This window comes from Pyricularia oryzae, chromosome 5 (assembly GCF_000002495.2).
Source record: "Pyricularia oryzae 70-15 chromosome 5, whole genome shotgun sequence".
NCBI lineage: Eukaryota > Fungi > Ascomycota > Sordariomycetes > Magnaporthales > Pyriculariaceae > Pyricularia > Pyricularia oryzae.
The window spans coordinates 1,110,781-1,128,819 of NC_017852.1; the positions used below are offsets into that span (position 1 = coordinate 1,110,781).

Consider the following 18,039-nt stretch of genomic DNA (forward strand, 5'->3'; position numbering starts at 1 on the left):
CTTGACCAGGTCAAGTCTGAAAGTGGAGGGATGATACACGTGACTTGGAATTATTTTTGTGATGACCTAAGCCTGCTTGGGCCGATCGAGCGAATCGAGTGGCTGGGTGGGTCCGCGGTACTGACAGCGGATCACCTTTTTCTTTTTCTTGCCAAAAACCCCAATCGCTCATTGCAAATTTGCTTGTAAATCCCACCAGCATCCCGCCAACCGCATACTCAACGACCAGAAACAACCCTGGTCGGATCGCAATTCTGACTGGGTTTTTCATTTGCAGGACGATCCTACTCATTCTTGTACGGTATCTTTGACCTTGCATACTACGTACCTACTTCAGTGCGCCAGCCCGATTAGAGGTTACTGTATGCCCTGGTCACATTGAACCAACGAGAACTCGTTCCCGTTGCAGCGATCATCTATCCATCCATCATCAGCTGTGGCGGACGGCCTTCGCCATTATACCTACCTACCTAGCCATACGACCAATCTTTAGAGAGCGTCGTCTCTTCAGAGGTCCTTGCCGTATTCCGCAGCACTAGATTTGATCCTCCATCTGACGGGTTTTTGTCCTGTCGCATGCCTCGCATCCATCCATCTCTCACTTGGCAGTCAAGCCCCTCATCTGACCTGCCATCCTCACTTCCCTTACAATCGACTTTAGGCCACACTCGGCCAACCCACACATTTTCCAAACCTAATTCTTTGGTACGGATACTGGGGTTGGTTTTGGTTGCTTCCCTATCTCGGTAGTCGCACTTTCGCGTCTTTCCCTTAACCAAGGGTCCTTTGTTACCTTTACGCTGCATCCTAGGGCAGCCATAAGCCAGATCCACTCCCACGGCTCTTGCCATTTTAGTGATTATTGCTCGCCTGCGGCTCAGCTGTTCCTGCGAGCACTGCCCGGGCAACAACCGATCATCCTCTGACTTGCGGCTGACTGAGACAAGGCCACTCAAGTCGGCTGCTCTTCTTTGTCACCACTACGGCCACCTTCTATTGTTGAGTGAATCTCTGACCCAGTATTCAAGCTGCATCCGCGATGAGTGCACCTGATCCTGACCTCCCCATCGATACTATTGTCGTCGGTGGAGATTCGTATACCCACTCGGAGGATGAGAGCATGGTTGAGGACGACGGCCTCAACGACATTTACAGCGACGACGGAGACCAGCAGGCTCAAAATGGTGAGCACGCTACCGTCGATGCTGCCCCTGGAGACAAGCTGAACCAAGAACACGTTGACGACGATGACTACGCCAACTCTTTCGACTCACCCAATGCAGAACACGATGCAACCTTGGAGGACCAAGGCGAGACCAGTGTATCAGAGCAACTGCAATTGAATAACGCCACTTCAAATGACACGTCAGCGTCAAATTCTGCTCCAGCAGAGTCTACTGCCGTTGATACTGTTAATGAGATTGAGAACAAGACCGCTCCCGCAAATTCTGTTGAATCGGGCCATCTGACATCGCCACGCACACCCGCTATGGCATCCGTTGGACCTTCTGCAGAACCACCAGCCCAGCCTGCGCCGGAATCCGTAGTGGAATCAGAGGACACAGCCAAGCCGGTAGTATCAACTTCTCAGCAGTTGCAAGGGTCGCATCAGCAGGAACAGGAAGAACAACCACAGCCAGATTTGTCCCAAGTCGTTGCAACACAACCGGATACTGACGTATCTGGAAGTGAAGCCCTGTCCGCGACGGTTCCCAAGAATGCTCACTATAGCCATGATGACGCCGCAAATGATGCCAACCTTGCCTTTGACATCCAAGAGCTGGTAAAAGATATCAAGGCTGCTTCCTCGCCGTCGCCTTCAGCCTCCTCCGGCTCGTCTTCCGAATCTGACTCGTCTGGAGAGATGCAGATTGATGCAGAATCCCCTCCACCACCAGAATCTAGTACTTCATTGGAGACATCCGTTCCTGTATCGCTCGTCAATGTCCCGACAGAAAGCACATCATCGGTGGGCGGCCCAGAATCGGCAACCCTGACGGAACTTGCTTCCATCCCACTGATGCCAAATGCCTCCCTTCCTGCTCCCGTACAGGGCCGCGCCCAATCCTCAAAAAAAGCAAACGGCGGCAAAAAGGGAAAAAAGGAATCCCAAGTGCCGTCGAATGCACCTTCCGCTCCTGCCAACGCACGCGCTCCGCCGTCCGGTCCTAAAGGACAGGGCCAAAACAACAACCGCCAGGGCAACAACCAACGCTCAGTGACACAAACGTATGAAGGCTTTGTGAATGATGAACGCCGATACACTGCGGAGGCTAAATGGGAAAAATTTCCAGAAGGATCCCGTATATTCGTCGGTAAGACAGCGAATATCTGGCTTAGAAAAGGGCTCGCGAGGCAAACTAACAAAACCTCATCATGTAGGCAATTTGTCACAAGACAGGGCCACCAAAAAAGAGGTTTTTAACATATTCCATCCATATGGCCGGCTGGCACAAATATCACTCAAGTCCGCATATGGATTTGTACAATACCACGCTGCTTCTGAAGCTGCCGAGGCCATTAAACATCTCCAAGGAGTTGATGTTCGCGGCCGCAAACTAAGTAAGCATATTTACCTTGAACATGAAGTAGTCCATTTTGTTCAACGAAACTGACCGACTCCCTTTCAGACCTCGAGGTTTCAAAAACACAAAAGAGAAATGGCAAGGAACGTGAGCGTTCGCCGGACCGTAACGACAAGAACAAGAAGCGCAAGAGTGATTCATTTGACGGAGGCCGCGAACTAGGACGTAACACAGATGGCTACCGGCCTAGCTACGATCAGCCTCGCAGAGGTGACAGACACGGCGAAGACTCGCGCGGTCGGTATGGCGACCGAGGCAGGTCAAGATCGCGATCCCCCAGACCCTACTCTAGGAACGAGGATCATCGTCAACGTAGCCCGCTGCGAGGATCTTATAGCGACCAACGCGGGCACGATTCGAGCCGCGACCCGCAACCCCACGCCATCGCCCCCGATTCACAGATCCTACTGCTTGAAGACGTCAACCGCGACTTTGTTCAATATGTCAAGAAGGCGTTCACAGACGTGGGGCTTACGACCGACGTCATGTTTGTCGATGTAAGGGCCATGGATAACGTTCAACAGCGTTTGATCATGCAGGGTGCCCACGCGTCTGTCCAACTCGACATGCGAGCCCAAACCATCGGAAAGGTTACAATGCGAGTCTTCAAGCGCACTCCGGGCGTTTCGCACGTCAGCTATGATGAGTATCGTGATCTCGACGTCAACATCGCTGCTAGCTTGGTCTTGCAGACCAAAAACATGAGCCGTTCGCAGCAAGCTCCTCCTCCTCCTGTCTACCCACCCCACGCCGCATCTGGATATCCGCACGCGTACCCAGCGCCAGCGTATGGTGCGCCTGCACATACCATGCCTGCACAACAACCTGTGATGCCAGGAGCCTTGGGGCAAGTCGATCCTGCAATTCTTCAACGGGTCCTCATGCAACTAAATGGAGGTCAGCCTCAAGCTCATGCCGCCCCGACCGCGTACGGGGCGCTGCCGCATGTTCCAGTTATGGCGCCTGCTCCAGCTGCACCTGCTCCTGCGACTACATCACAAATCGATATCAATGCCATCTTAAACAACTTGAGGAGTGCAGGCGCAAACAGCGTCCCTGCTCCAGGGCCTGGGCCTGCAGCCTACGGGACTGCTGCACCCTATCCTGGCCCCAATCCGATATCTCCTGTCACCGGTGGTCCTGGCACCGCACCCCATGCCGGAGCCGCGAATACGAATCAGCATGTCCAAAACATTATGGCCCAGCTCTCTCGGTTCAGACAATGAATGACAGGGCTCCAATACAGTCCAAAGTGATGATGCATCTAGACTTTGCCCTGTCTGGGTTGCGCGACTGTAGTAGCATATTTGTGATAACTATTTTGCCGTCACGTGGATACCAAAAGCTTGTCTTTTCGATGTACATAGCTTTGTTTTCCCCGCGTGGTTGGCTTATATGCCGCCTTAGCGTAGGGTTAAGTAGTAGTTAATGAACACTAGGGCTGTTTGAATGTCCTTGAAACCATAGTTTGTAGAAGACTCAGGGTGTGGCTGTAAATTTTCATGAGGTTGGATAAGAAGATTTATTTCTCCTTATCAGCTCTAAAAAGCACAAACGGATATTCCAAGATGGCAGTTGACAGAATTCTATGCAGTTTATGGATCTATATGGTATACATTTACTAGTACATGAAACTAGCAGCCAGAGTCTTTGTTTCAAAACGACCTTGGCCACTCCTGAGGTCTCGTCACCAGCAAATGCCGCATCCTACTGAAAGTAGTCTCCCTATCGCAGCCGGCAAGCAGGTCCAGCCACCTCCTCAGCAGCCGGTCGAGCTCGCCGTCGTCGACGCCCAGCACGTCCATGCCCCGATCCTTGCAGGCCAGGCGCACCTCGTCGGGCACCAGAGCGGCCGTGACACCATTGGCGCGCAGGATGGCATCGTCGTCGGCCAGGAAGGCCAGGCGCATGTTGACGCGGCGCTGGAGGATCGGTGACGGCAGCAGCGCCGTGGACACGGGTCCGCCTAGCAGGCTCAGGCTGCGGCCGATGTGGCGGTACACGACTGAGGTGTCCAGCGAGCTGGTCTTGTTACCGTCCTGCGCCTTCTTCTGCTCCAGCTCGGCAAAGCTGGCGGAGCGGCGCGCCTCGGCTAGCCGGTCCAGCTTGTCGACCTGGCGCGGGATGCGGCAGGGGAGTGGTACGACGCGCGGCAGCAGCATGACGACCAGCGGGGTGAATTCCCCGCAGATCAGCAGGATGAGCGCGAACACGGGTAGGCGGGATACGTCGTGGCGCAGGCGCTCGCGGAGGATGACGGCGGCGCGGGAGCCTGGTGGTGGTGGGACTGGGCCAGAAGAGGCATCGCCGGCTGCGAGCTGTGTCGCCACAGGGCCGGCATCGCGGGCCTGCTGGGCGTTTTGGTCGACGGCCGAGGAGAGCTTGTAGTTCTTGGCGATGTGCGCCATGCCCGTCTTGTAAAAGGTGAAGTAGGCCTTGCCGGTGGCGATGAGGTGGCCGGCCTTGGAGGTGTCGGCGCCGCGGACGGGGAGGTTCAGAGGTGGTGGGCGTGTAGTGGCAGGTGGGTTGACAACCAGACTGCGCCTGGCTTGTATGGGGTCCGTCGAGTGGTCAGCGTTGGTGGCGACGGCCGAGGCGGGGGAGGTCGAAGAGGCATTGCGGCGAGAGCTGTAGAGTGCAAGGCTTGCCGTCGGCCTGCTCATCCACGAGGCCCAAGAATTTCCGACTGCGAGGCCTGCCAGAGGCGTGCGCGCGACGCGCAGGTTCGTCGGGCGCGTCATTGCATAGTACGATGTGTGTAGGTTTATGGGGAAGGTAAGAAAGGAAAATGGTGGGTTGAGTAAAGAGTGTTGTTTGCAAGTTGACAGCAAAGAGCTTTAGCGGAGGCGAGTTTTTTTTTGGATGATGACACTAAGATGGCATTTCGGGCAGACCCACTCAGGGACGGGACACGCCGCTATACCAAAGGTAGCTAAGTTTGAGCTTGTAGGGCTAGGAACAAGGTTACATTGCAGATTTGGTCAACCAAATATTTTCCCCCAATTTCCCGATCAGAAAGACACAAACACCGTCATTGCTTGCTTCTCCGCAGCCAACCCTCGATGGTCTCCATTTCCAACCCCTGGGAATCATTCCACGTGCCCTCTTTAGGCCAGCTCACCCCAGAGCCTCCACCAAACACAACTCGGTATTTGAAGAGCTTGTTGTCAGGGTCCTGCTCAAGCGTCTTTCTCAGATCATCCCGGCCCACACACTCCCTCACCACCTCCTTCCCCGTCACCCTCCCCACCACGTCGGCCAGGTCTGCATACGTCAGCGTGTCCCCCGCGATGTAGACTGGCGGCCCGGCGCCCCCACCACCACTCCACACACCGTCCTCCTCTGCATTCAGCACCAACCTGGCCGTGACGCGCGCAATGTCCTCCGTCGTCGTGGCCGTTATGCCGTCCTCCCAACCCCCCAGCGCCGTGACCTTGACAACCCCTCCCCCCTGAGGCACCACGACGCCCCAGCTCTCCTCAAACAAGAAGCTGGTGAAGATGCCGCAGCTGACGACGGTCCACCGCACCGCGTCCTGCGCCCTGAGCACGCTCCTAACCTTGCACGCCTCGGCGAACAGACCCCCGCCTGCCAGCGGACCCAGTACGTCGTAGTCTACGCCGAACTGCCAGGGCACGTAACGCGCCACCTGCGCGGCCAATGCCGCCCTGCAGATCTTGAGCTGCGTGCCCGGCGGCGCCGTCATGCCGTTGGCGTGGATTACTGTCGTGTAGCGCGACAGGGTGCCGGCCAGGTCCGTTTCGGAGGCGCCGAACAGGTCGCCGCCCACCAACTTGATGTTTTTCGCTTCGTACGCCCTGACCCGTGCATGCTTGGCTGCGTCGGTGTTGGTGATGGTTTCGGGGCGGACGAGGAGGGAAATGGGGTGTCGCAAGGGCGAGTAGAGCGGGGAGCTGGTGAGCGCGTCCAGGATGGCGTCGCCCAGCTCGCCGGCGCCGAGGACGAGGATTCGGTCTTGGGTGGTTTGTGACATGCTGTTTTGGTTCGCACTGCGGGGCGCTTTTCTGATGGTAGGAGGCCTCAAGGTAGCTGCTATGCTATAGTCTATTCAACAATACAGGCTAGAGCTAAAAATGCAAATGCTTGACGAAACTAACAAACGCTTCCAACGCCCTTTGGTCTTTATGGTCTGCCCATTCCAGAGTCTGACAAACCAGCAAAGCCCCGCCTGACAAATCAAGAACAGCAAGAATCGCTCTCGCAACAAATGCCTATCGTGTGCCCATGGTATCCTGCTTTTTGACCATAACAACCATCTATCTCTTTTTCTAGAAACTGTTCAGGTCTGAGAGAAAATCTGGACCAATGTCGCCCAACTGACGTCATCTTACCACCCAAAGCCTTCGTTGTGCCACCAGACTGACCTGCCTCGCTGCACCCAGGCGCCCACATAGCCCCTCAGCTCCCTCGCCATCTCCTCGGGCCCGCACACCAAAACGGCCACTTTCTCCTCGCTACCGTGCTTAAAGACGTCGTCCACAATCTTGCGCAGGTCGGGTCGCCGCCGGTTGTTCATCGCAGAGAACCTACCCCCGCGCCTGCCGTCCCGGTAAAGCGCATTCATCTCCACGCCGGTCTCCGACGCCACCCTATCGCCGCTGCTGCTGCCGGACGGTGCGAGGCTTGATCCCCCAGCCGGAGTGATCCCAGGGTCGTCGGCGATGACGTCGCCCGTCATGAAGAGGTGTACCCTCTCGTCGGTCAGGATGTTGTCGCTGCCACTGTCGGCGCCCTCCTGCACGGCCCACGAAGCCTCGTCAGGACTGCGCACCGCCCACACCAGCTCAACCTTGGCGTTTGGGCTGTCGTGCAGCATGGCCCGGTAGAGAGGGATGAGGAACGTCGCACCCACGCCGCCTGTCACCATGAGCACGCGGTCAAAGGTCGGACCGGCCAGGTTTGGGAAGTGTTTTGCTGCGCCGTAGGGACCCTCGATGCTCAGGGGAATTCTGTAGCTAGCGCTTCTGCTGGCGGCGTCCAGGTTCGGCGTGGTGGGTGTCGGCGGCATACTCAGGCTGCCCTTGGCGAAGTGTGACAGCGCTGCGGTCATTGGACCGCCTCTGTGCCGTGCGACAATAGTCAAATTGCCTGTGGTCTCGTCAACGTCGGCAACTGTGAATGGGTTCAAGCAAAAATCGTAGATCCATGAGGACGACGTAGTACCGGCGTCTGACCGGGCGGCTGACGGTATGGAAATGTAGACGTGAGAACCAGGATGGTTAGTAAACTCGTCCGCATGGCTCCGTTGCGGCAGAGGTGCTGAGACTTTGATGAGATTGGTTCCTGGAATGTGCTCGAATGCTGCCTTGGTAGTAATAGTCTTCAGTCTACGGACGACAATGTCCAGTATGATAAACGCCAATGCGGCCACCATGGACAACCGTGCTGGTTTGGCGTGGTAAAAGAGCAGCGGCGGTAGCGCAAAGGAGACGAGCAGGTGCACGATGAAGAAGAGGCGGTACGAAAAGTTTCGAACCAAATCTATGGCCGTCGCGGTCATGAGGTTGATGCCGATCCACGAAACAACTCCGGCAAAGACGACGGGCGCAAAGAGCCTGCGCACCAGGATGCCAACCTGGATGAAGTAGTTGACGTAGCAGATAACGTGCAGCAGCAACAGAATGTAGACCACGCGGCCCTGAAGTCTATGCCATCGGTTGACCTGCTCGTGCGAGACGCGAAACGCAAAGGCGAATGGGTTAAGGAACTTGAGAGCCAAGAGATACTGAATGGGGAACTGGGCAGCGGCGACAACGCCGAACCGCTTCGTGAGGTGCAGGTAGTCGCCGTCCGTGCCGAGCACGCAGAGCAGCAGCAGCCAGGCAGTCCACAGCCCACCAAAGACCCAGACTTCGCGCTCGCCGCGGTACTTGCCCAGGATGAAGACCTCATCGCCCAGCCACCACTTCAGCGCTTCGAGTCGAATCCCGAGCACCCCTGCGGGACTCCGCCGGCGTGATTTCTGCGACGGCGAGCCTGGGGCCTCCGGCAGGCTGGAGTAGGCGGCGTCGCCACCGGGACTTTTGGCGGAAATGTGGTGGTAGGCCCGTCGGGCAAGCTGGAAGCCGACGAAACCGAGGACGGGGATCAGGACCGACAGCTGCGAGTATGCGGCATACCGATCCAAGGTTTCGCGCCGAAGCGCCCTGGCCTCCTCGTCGAGGTCTACAAACCTCCAAGGCCAGCCCATTGTGTTGTGATGTTTTGGATCAAGGATAATAGAAATCACCTTGGTTCAATGACGGGAATGTGGTGGGAGCTGCAGAAGGATGTTCCAGTGGGGTTTGTAATCAACACTACCAACCAGGTAGGGGTGTCTAAGGCGTAGAATTGTCTATCTAGGATGACACAAGTCGGTGTAGAATACGTTTATTGGTTTTATTGGAATTTATTTGTCTCCAATGCGCTGAATGGTAGTGAACATTACTCGAATCAAATGCAACTTAGCAGGTTAATAAGTCTGTGTCTGTCTTTTTGACCCTGCACCACACACAAAAACACATACCATACTGTAAATGCAGTTGCTACCTAATTACCTTGCTACCTACTATCTTTCGTGTATTTTGCTTGGCATGCACGTTTGTGTCGAGTTTCGGCCAGGGTCTGATCGTCGCCCACTATCATACATCGCAAGGACGATTCAGCTGGCGTCCACCAGACCCGGACGAGTCACGAAAGCTCCAAATTCCACCATACCATTTTAAAAAACGCTGCTCTTACTGGCTGTGTTGCTGGGGATAGTGGGGTCTCTATGCGCTGTTCGTTCCCACAACTGTTCATCTCACGGTTAAATTATTGTTTAGATGCTAAAAGCAAGCGCTCAGCCGCCCTTCTAGCTTTTCAGTCTTTGAACTCAATTATCGAGATTGAGCGAGTCTTCAAATTATATTTTCGTTTCTACTTTGCGGAGTTGAACATCGATGCTATCTCCTCCAAAGTCTGCCGCAAACGTCACCGGTTCACGAGCGTAGCATTGAGATCTACACCTGAGAAGTTCAAAGATCAGATCAAGTACCAGTTGGTATAGATTATAACCGCGCTCTGTCTGGACTTTAGCAAGGATAAACACAATATACACGTATTCGGGCAATGGCTATTTTCGAGCGTGCTCGCGGCTGACCTTGACAAGGTGCAGCAAGTAAAGCACCGCATCTCAGTGCAAGGTCAGCGTTTAAGAGGCAGCAGGCGGCTATATGGATAGGCGACATCCTTGGCATTTAATCCTTTCCAAGAGGCCAAGACATGATCCTTTCGCGCTTTTGACTTGGAACTCAAACCGAGACTGGTACAAGTAATTCCGCGCCGGATAGACTGAAGTCCGCGGTCGAGGACTGGCCCCCGTCGATTGGAAGGAGGAATGCCAGAGCACTATATATTACTCCCTTGAGTGAACTAGTCCACCTGAATTGTCATGAGGATAGCACAGCTGCGAAAGAGCTTGGTGGGCGGGCTGACTCAACTAACAGCGCGAGAAAATGTGCGATTAATCAATTGCTAGGCTGCTCCAAGACTACTGGGGGGCCCACATGGAACAGCCCCCGAGTAGTAAGCTGTATGTGGTATAGTAACCAGAGCTTGTGAAGGCCAATATGAAAGGAGCCATGAACCTGCTTGCATTGAAGTTATAGGTGACATATTAGGCCAAAAATCCAAAACCCAAATCACGGCGCCGAGCAACCAGAAAAACCGTCAACATACAGCTCACGCAGGAGATGTCAGTTTTGTTTTTCTTTTCTTTTTTTTCCTCCTTTGTCAGTGGTTCGGATAAACCCACCATGAAGTGCTTAAAGTCTCGGGCTGGGCAACTCTAGCATTCCTCTTTCAAACTACCTATGGTCACCCCGTACCGGTGATGAAATGCGCATTATCTCGGCATTCGCCCTGCAACACGTCTCTAAGCAACGAGCCCACGTACCCAAACGATGGTGGTGAACATCCTCTGGAGTTTGACAGGGGCCAGCAACATGCCGTTTTGAAACGGCACGGTAAACATAGGTTTTGAAACGACACGGGTAAACATAGGTTACCGCAGCCTAGTCCAAAACGAAAACCTCCGTACAAGGTTACCAAGAGCCTGGGCCGGGCGCGCGTGGCTGAGAAAAAGGTGAAAGGGAAATTGGATGGTAGAAGAAAGGCCGACTATGAATTCTGCATGGCTCAGGGGGAAAAGCCTCTTGAAAGGGCTGCTTTGATGGCTGCCAAGGATCGTCAGAAAACGTCCTCGGCTTCAAAGGGGGTGACTAACCCTCCCGTACAGAACCAGGCCACTCAGACCAACCCCACCTCGTTACTTGGTCCGACAAGCAGACCGCTGCACAAGATAGACGGCCTCACCTTCTTCAGTTTTGAGTTACGATGAACTCGGTTTTTCGAATGGAGCTGCCAGGAACCCGTTTCTGGAAACAGGTCTTGACGGACTGCCTCATACACCTTGGTGTGATGCGCCACGAGTGATGGACATTCTGTGCTCAGGCAGCTGGAAGTCATTCTTGCAAACCCTACCCATACCTGACCAGGCTGAATTATTTTCTAGGTACAAGTTGTATGGGAGAAAACATTATAGTCACCGCTCAACCCTGGTGATGTTGTCATCGGTGAAAATTTCTACTCCTATTCGACAGACAGTTCTCACTGGTTCGAATAGAAAGGATATGTCACCCATGGCTGTTGTCGGCTTTGATGTAATGTTAGTCGTACGCGTACATTTGGGATTCGTAGCTCACATTTGCAAGGCATTCACAATAATTGAACAGTTAAACACTAGGCTAAAGGATTTAATGCGTCGAATTCTGCTCATGATTATCATAAAAATAACACACAATCTTGATTTTACAAGTCCGCTCTCAGTCGGCTCTTTTTGGGGGCTTTCCATCACCATTTTCCGCATCGATTCCTTGGCTCTTGGCAGCCGGGGTCGCGTCGCCAATGTCGCCCACGTCCGCCTCGTCCCATGCGTCCTCGCCATTCTCGTCCCAGTTGTCAACCTCCTCCTCCAAGGTCAAGCCCCTGTCTCCAACGGGTCCACTTGGTTCCGTATAGACGGGAGCATCCGTGATACCCTCTTCATGACCACCGTCGTTAGAGTAACCCAGACCCTCGCCCAGCTCAACATCCTCTTCGCCAGGGTCACCGTCCACACCGTCGACAGGCTGGTATCCCTTGCGCATGCGCTTGTGATACCATGAGCACAGCGCCAGTCCCGCCAGGCTACCAACGAGGTTCGCAGCGATGTCGTAAACGTCGAAGTCTCGGCCGTTGGGAAGCAGCGCCTGCAGGAACTCGGAGCCGACGCCGAGGGAGAATGTGCAGACCGTTAGGGTCAGGTTCAGAGTGCGACGACGATTCGTGTCGACAATCCAGTAGAAGACTACAGTGAGGGCGAAGAATGTAATGAGATGGAGAAGCTTGTCGTTGATAAGCTCGCCGAGTTGCAGTGACGTCAGACCGGCGTAACCTGCGATGAGGAGCAGGAAGAAGAAGACTCCTGTGAAGTTGAGATAACAGGGAGCTGTTAGTATCGTCGATAGATCATGGGGTAATCGGGCTGAAAATAAAACGAAGCTCCGCCTTACCCGCAAAAGGGAGTCGTATTCTCATGATGGGCTGGCTCTGTGGATCGTGTACAGTGTGCAGTGAAGTTTCGGTTCGCGAAGTGGCAGACCAGGCTGTCGTGATTTTGCAGTGGAAATCCTGGCCGAATACAAGATTCGGTCAGCTGAAGCTCTCGGAAGAGAAAGCTTCAGCTATGGTGGCAATCGGTCGTGGGACAAATGCTCTCAGTTTAGTAGGAATTCCTGCCGGGAAAAGGCTGTCGTGTTTGACGGAAGAGACACGACAAGTGAGCCCCCACAATGCACAGCTTCTGACGCCCACCCTCTGGAGGTTGGTTGCAGGGATGCCCGACGCCGCGAGCAGCTCTGTGGACACGACGTGCAGACAGCTTGGAGGTTACGACAGGGGTCAATGATTCTTCTGCCGGATTAGGCTTAGCGTTATGGTACGTGCTGGACCGAAACCCGCCGCATCGGCCGCAGTCTGCGGGAGTGGAATTGTGTTTGTACTGTCGAGGCTAATATAACCAACGATGGCAAGCTTGCCTCATGTCCGATTGAGACATCAGACAGGATGTCGGAAAGTCTGGGTTTGGTTTCAATTGCTTTAAGATAGCAAGGCAGTATACCTCAGCTGTGCTATATGCTACCTAGGTAGGCGAGCGGTAGGTAGTAGCTAAGGTACCTAAAGGTAGGCCCAGCTAGGTACAAAGGCATTAGAGAGTCAGGCGCGTCATTCGAGCATCTTACCCATATAGTCACATGAGATATCACGTGCGTAGATCACCTTGCTGAAACAACGTGTGGGGGAGCGACGACATCAGTTAAGAAAGCGGGTCCGGAGAACAGTGTTCGGGGGTACTATCTTGGAAGACGACGACAGGTACTGGAGCTTGCAGTGCAAGTGGGATGAAGACAAAGCAACTAAATAGATGTAATATTGTGCATCGTTAGGGTAATACAGAAAGCGCATGATTGGATTCTACGGCTTTTATCGAAAGTTTATGGCCTTCTTCTCAGCAGGGAACATGTACCTACCATCGCTCATGTGGAGACCAAAGGAAATTCAGCCAACCCTGGACTGGTGCAAGTGTACCAACCAGCGCATGAGCCAAATCCGTCAACCTCAATCGTTGATTTACCGCGAAATTGCCCTGCCTTCAATCCATCGAAACATCAGCGCAGCCATCGATATTGACATTCAAACTGGTCATTCCATCTCACACGAAGGCGGCCTTTCTTCCCATGTAACTCTCGGCGCCTGAACCTTGCTGGTTCCGCCGGGACGCGACCGCAGGATTTCCGCGCATGGCGACCGACCGACCGCGTCCTACAACTCCGATCGCATAGCACAGGGAAAGCAGCCACATTCCCCCAAGCATGTCTTTCACCAATGGCCAGCACGGCTGGTCAACCCCATCAGGCGGCCTTCCCAATGGAATCAAGAATATGCATCAATTTGATGATGGCCCGGCGAGAACACAAACTCCGATAGACACTTCCATGACATTGGTGCCTGAGGCATCCGATCTCGCCGAGGAGGAACGTCGCGCGCATTTCTCCGAGATTTATCGCAAGACCGATTCCAAAATAGCGCTATTGTTTACCGAGGATGGAAAGTACAACAGGGAAGCCATAGAGTCGTGGACTCGCGCTCCCATCTCTACCGTGTCCTCCATCCTGCCCAATGCGACCGATCACACCCCTATCCAAGAGCCCCCACGGAAAAAAGCCAAGCGCACTATCGACGAGGACGACTACGATGATGATGACGAGGACGAAGACGACGAGGAGCCCACAGCTGCCGGTGCGCAAACATCTCCGCTAAAACACAAGATATCATCCGACAATCGTCAACTGCTGTCGCCATCCAAATCCGGCAGTTCTCCCGTCCACTCCGTGTCATCCCCGGACAAGCACTCGGCCAAGTCCAAGGAAGACGGTTCGTTGCAGGGCCATGCCAAAACCGCCGAGGATGCGCGCAAGGAGCTCGAAGAGGCGCGTGTCGCGACCGAGGAAGCCGCTAAGCGCAGTTTCCACACCATTATATATCCCCTCGACAATGACCGGACTGCGATGCTCGAACAGCAGCAGCTCGAGGAGTCTGAGAAGCAGCTCCAAGCCGAGATGGAAAAGAACGCCGGCGGAAATGCGAACCAAGGTCCCGGCCAGAACCAAGGCACATTGAGTAGTGCAAATTTGGGTGCATCAAGCTTGACCCTCAAGCACCTCATTGCCCGCATAGATCAGAAGCGCATACAGGTCAGGGCCTCAGATGCAGAACTCCGATCTTTGATGAATGAGGTTAGGAAAAATAGGAGCAAGTGGGCCAGCGAAGAGAATGTCGGGCAGGAGGAGCTGTATGAGGCTGCTGAGAAGGTTCTCAGTGAGCTCAAGGCGCATACCGAGTACTCGACTCCCTTTCTTTCCAGGGTCAACAAGCGTGACGCACCCGACTACTACAACCGTAAGCCTCTGGAAACTCTTTTTGGTCGATTATAGTGCGCTAACACCGGGGAACAGTTATCAAGCATCCCATGGACCTTGGGACAATGACGAAAAAGCTGAAGCAGCTTCAGTATAAATCCAAGGCGGATTTCGTCGCAGATCTGAACTTGATCTGGGATAACTGTTTAAGATATAACCAAGATTCCAACCATCACCTGCGGCGCATGGCCAATGGCATGAGGAAGGAAGCTGAGAAGCTCATTCCACTCATCCCCGACATCATTGTTCGCCCACGTGCCGAGGTTGAGGCCGAGGAACGACGCAAGCAGAACGGTGGTGAAGATGATGCCGGCGATGATAGTGACGATGAGCCGATAATGTCCTCTCGCGGCCGAATTGCAGGCAGTAAAGGCACGAACAAGTCTCGAAAGGCTCCTTCGGATCAGCAAGAGCAAGCACCTGGCAGCGACACGAAACCAGTATTGCAGCTCAATGGATTGCTAGCGAAGGGACGGGAGGGATCGGAGGCTATTGACGGTAGCAATGGCTTTGGAACGCCGCCAATAGGGGGTTCAAACACTCCCGGCGGCATGAATGGTCTGGCCGGCCAGGGAAGCAATGTCGATGCCATGGATCTGGACGGTCCATCCCTGAACGGCATGCCTTTCGGAGAAGCATTCGAAGAGGCCTCTGCTCCAGTATACGAGGATGAGGAGTACAAGATATGGAAACAGGTCACCAAGAAGCAACGGGCAACTATCGCAAGACAGCGCTATAAGCTTTTTGAGGGGAACAAATTGAACCCTGATGAGCCGGCTCTTTTGCGATCCAAGGCTGGTATGAGGCGGTACTTGCACAGCCAGCAACAAGCCGAGTCTAGTGGGCTCATTGACGCTTCGCAGGCCGATGCCTCTGGGTTTTCGGCGAAGCAGACAAAAGCACCCGAAACTCTGGCCGAGGGAATGCAAGACGAAGAAGAGAAAGTGATCCCTGACTACTACGAACCTCAAACCATCATCCCGGATATTCCATCGAAACTTCAATGGGTTCTGGATGGTGAGGGTCACGCCATTGACCAATTTGAAGAGTTCCACCGGCTTGTACCTCCAGGACACTTCACGGCGCCTCAGAGCCGTCTCTCGAAGCGTATCCAAGACAACATGCGGCAAATGCAGGAAACGAGGAAGCTCTGTTCCAAGATAGGGGTCATCAAACAGATGCAAATCCAGACCCAGGTAAGCCGTTTTTTAGCCTGTCGTGTCACATCTGTATACACATTCCAGCACTAACATCCACCTCAGATCTATCAAAACCAGTTTCCAAAGTATAACCCTGAGCCTTTTGTGGAAGCGGACATAGAACCACACTTCACTTCGGGTGACGGCGCAGTCATTGCTCCTGAGACATGTCGAGCAGCGATGCAGCGATCAATTGCCGAAATTTGCTATCATGCAGGATTCGAAGAGTGCCAGCCGTCTGCTCTTGACGCAATTACAGACATTGCGGCCGACTACATGCAGAAACTAGTGCGCACCTTCACCGTTTACAATGAGGCCGACAAGAAACCTGCCAGGGGTGTATCAGCTGAGAGAGGTAGTCGATGGCAACCCAGGTTTACCCCTGAGGAGGTTGTATTGCACACCCTCGCAGGTAACGGATACGATCCCGAGTCTCTCGAGTCCTACACAAGGGATGAGGTGGAGCGTCTAGGAGGAAAACTTGTCACCATCCATGAGCGTATGAAATCGCATTTGTCCGAACTGTTGCGGCCCGCACTCAATGATGCCGGCCCCGATGGCGCAGGTGCATTCAAAGAGGGAAGTGAGCAATTCGTTAGTGGTGACTTTGCTGAGGATCTTGGAGAAGATTTCTTTGGATTCAAGTCACTCGGTCTCGACAAGGAATTGGGACTCGACTTCCTCTCTGTGCCACTGCATCTGTTGCAAAGGCGCGTCTACGCAAACGCTCAGAGCCAGGCGCAAGTACCGGGAGCCGCCGACATGGAACTTCTTGAGCCGCTGCCTCCGCTCGAGCCGGTCACCAAGGAGAACATTCAGGAACAAATTGGATTGGTTAAGAACTTCTTCTTGGCCAAGCTCCATGCTAACGGTGACTCTCCGCTCATCGAAGATGAGGAACTGCCCGTCAAGCAGCGGCGGCCGCGTCCTCGCCTGGGCGCTACGGGCAAGATTGTTTCGCCGCAGAAGCGGCCGCCCAAGGAGCAGATTGCGCTGGCCAAGAAGAAGAAGAAGCTAGAATCGGGCCTGGCGCAGATCACGGCAGGCAAGAACGTAGCGGATGCGGCGGCGGCGGCGGCAGCAGCAGCCGCGGCGGCCAATGGCGTCAACACGACACCGGAAAAGAACAAAAAGCCAAAACCGGGGCCGACGAACCCAGCGTTGGCGCTGGCGCCTACGATGGAGAGGGTGGAGAGTATGCAGAGCCTGGGGAATAATAGTCACACTGACAAGGACGAGGGTGTGGATATGATGAGCCCAGAGAATTCATGAAGATAAAGGGGGTTTGGAGACCCCAAATTGTTTTCCAGGGTTTGTTGATTTTTGGACATGGAAATGGGAGCCATCAAGTCTCCAACGTGTCTGCCTTTCTTTCTTTATTGCAAAGATTGACCACAGGCTTTTATGGTCAGGTGTGTTCTTTTGGTTTGTGTACATCAGACATTTTACCGTGGGACTTTTTTTTTTTTGTCATTGTTGTTGTTAGGCGTCGCGGGTCGAAAACAAGGGATGAACAAGGGGAGAAGGGGGAGGCAAGACAAAAGAGGGCCGGTTCAAGAACAGATCAGACATGAACTGTAGAGCCCACTGGAATCTTAAGCCCGAGCATAAGAGTCGTTAACCCCGTCAGGTTTTCCACTTGTGTGTTTCCGGCAGCCTGGATCCCCGAGCTCAGTTTGTGTTTGTTTGTTCGCTGTTGTCTACTTTTTTCTATGTCTATTTTGATTATTGTTTTCCTAGTGGGCGGTTGGCCTGAGGCGCTACTGAAACTGGGCAATGCGCCCTTCCTTTTTGTTGTTCTTGTTTGTATGACATTCTATGGGTTCATACCAAAAAAACGATCATTATATATCAATGTATCAAATTCACTCGTCCTTTGTCGTCTCACAACCCATGGCATTGCTGCTTCCATATTTCCTGCATGGTACCCCGTCACTACTAGGGCTGCTGCTTCTTTGGCGCATGTAAAGTGACCGTACATCTCTGGATATAAGGGGACTTGCGTGCCAAAGGTGTGTTTTGTATATTCCGCTTCTCTGGTGGCCTGGGTTGTTTTCTTGTTCGTGTGGGAGGAGTTTGGATACTGCTTTTGTGTCTCGGCCTGAATAACCTTTTGCCTTCCTTGGAAAAGTACCTATAGAGCCTATACGTTCCAAGGCATGCTTAATCAACACACATCGCTCTCGCGTTGACCAA

The 18,039-nt window shown here is 53.8% G+C and overlaps 7 protein-coding genes across 7 annotated transcripts; 3 read left to right on the top strand and 4 right to left on the bottom strand.

The window, feature by feature from the left end:
• The first annotated feature begins 182 nt into the window (after positions 1 to 182).
• Positions 183 to 4,228, top strand: MGG_11466 (uncharacterized protein). Its single transcript, XM_003717981.1, has 3 exons — positions 183 to 2,315; positions 2,383 to 2,562; positions 2,631 to 4,228. The coding sequence occupies exons 1-3, from the start codon at positions 1,040 to 1,042 to the stop codon at positions 3,809 to 3,811; spliced, it is 2,637 nt and encodes an 878-aa protein (XP_003718029.1). The 5' UTR covers positions 183 to 1,039; the 3' UTR covers positions 3,812 to 4,228.
• Positions 4,155 to 5,460, bottom strand: MGG_11467 (uncharacterized protein). Its single transcript, XM_003717982.1, has one exon. The coding sequence runs from the start codon at positions 5,324 to 5,326 to the stop codon at positions 4,241 to 4,243; it is 1,086 nt and encodes a 361-aa protein (XP_003718030.1). The 5' UTR covers positions 5,327 to 5,460; the 3' UTR covers positions 4,155 to 4,240.
• A 50-nt stretch (positions 5,461 to 5,510) lies between these two features.
• On the bottom strand, positions 5,511 to 6,579 carry MGG_11468 (uncharacterized protein; the record flags this gene model as incomplete). The annotated part of the gene is made up of 1 exon (XM_003717983.1): positions 5,511 to 6,579. One exon carries the CDS (start codon positions 6,577 to 6,579, stop codon positions 5,617 to 5,619), a length of 963 nt encoding a protein of 320 aa, XP_003718031.1. The 3' UTR covers positions 5,511 to 5,616.
• Positions 6,580 to 6,933: 354 nt separating this feature from the next.
• MGG_14647 (metalloreductase Fre8) lies at positions 6,934 to 8,796 on the bottom strand (the record flags this gene model as incomplete). Its single annotated transcript, XM_003717984.1, has 1 exon — positions 6,934 to 8,796. One exon carries the CDS (start codon positions 8,794 to 8,796, stop codon positions 6,934 to 6,936), a length of 1,863 nt encoding a protein of 620 aa, XP_003718032.1.
• Positions 8,797 to 10,223: 1,427 nt separating this feature from the next.
• On the top strand, positions 10,224 to 10,978 carry MGG_11104 (uncharacterized protein). The gene has a single exon (XM_003717985.1). It carries the CDS (start codon positions 10,759 to 10,761, stop codon positions 10,963 to 10,965), a length of 207 nt encoding a protein of 68 aa, XP_003718033.1. The 5' UTR covers positions 10,224 to 10,758; the 3' UTR covers positions 10,966 to 10,978.
• A 365-nt stretch (positions 10,979 to 11,343) lies between these two features.
• MGG_11469 (uncharacterized protein) lies at positions 11,344 to 12,493 on the bottom strand. The gene is made up of 2 exons (XM_003717986.1): positions 12,179 to 12,493; positions 11,344 to 12,090 (listed from the first exon to the last, which is right to left on the bottom strand). The coding sequence occupies exons 1-2, from the start codon at positions 12,201 to 12,203 to the stop codon at positions 11,450 to 11,452; spliced, it is 666 nt and encodes a 221-aa protein (XP_003718034.1). The 5' UTR covers positions 12,204 to 12,493; the 3' UTR covers positions 11,344 to 11,449.
• A 781-nt stretch (positions 12,494 to 13,274) lies between these two features.
• Positions 13,275 to 17,787, top strand: MGG_00924 (bromodomain-containing protein). The gene is made up of 3 exons (XM_003717987.1): positions 13,275 to 14,624; positions 14,681 to 15,840; positions 15,907 to 17,787. Exons 1-3 carry the CDS (start codon positions 13,538 to 13,540, stop codon positions 17,113 to 17,115), a joined length of 3,456 nt encoding a protein of 1,151 aa, XP_003718035.1. The 5' UTR covers positions 13,275 to 13,537; the 3' UTR covers positions 17,116 to 17,787.
• The last annotated feature ends 252 nt before the right edge of the window (positions 17,788 to 18,039 follow it).

Excerpts from the sequence above, each read along its gene's own strand:
- MGG_11469 (XM_003717986.1), bottom strand. The coding sequence starts at position 12,203 with ATGAGAATACGACTCCCTTTTGCGG. Across the intron at positions 12,091-12,178 it reads AATACGACTCCCTTTTGCGG|GAGTCTTCTTCTTCCTGCTC; the intron begins GTAAGGCGGAGC and ends TCAACTTCACAG.
- MGG_11104 (XM_003717985.1), top strand. The coding sequence starts at position 10,759 with ATGGCTCAGGGGGAAAAGCCTCTTGAAAGGGCTGCTTTGATGGCTGCC.
- MGG_00924 (XM_003717987.1), top strand. The coding sequence starts at position 13,538 with ATGTCTTTCACCAATGGCCAGCACGGCTGGTCAACCCCATCAGGCGGC. Across the intron at positions 14,625-14,680 it reads CGCACCCGACTACTACAACC|TTATCAAGCATCCCATGGAC; the intron begins GTAAGCCTCTGG and ends ACCGGGGAACAG. Across the intron at positions 15,841-15,906 it reads AGATGCAAATCCAGACCCAG|ATCTATCAAAACCAGTTTCC; the intron begins GTAAGCCGTTTT and ends CATCCACCTCAG.
- MGG_11466 (XM_003717981.1), top strand. The coding sequence starts at position 1,040 with ATGAGTGCACCTGATCCTGACCTCCCCATCGATACTATTGTCGTCGGT. Across the intron at positions 2,316-2,382 it reads AGGATCCCGTATATTCGTCG|GCAATTTGTCACAAGACAGG; the intron begins GTAAGACAGCGA and ends CTCATCATGTAG. Across the intron at positions 2,563-2,630 it reads TGTTCGCGGCCGCAAACTAA|ACCTCGAGGTTTCAAAAACA; the intron begins GTAAGCATATTT and ends ACTCCCTTTCAG.
- MGG_11467 (XM_003717982.1), bottom strand. The coding sequence starts at position 5,326 with ATGACGCGCCCGACGAACCTGCGCGTCGCGCGCACGCCTCTGGCAGGC.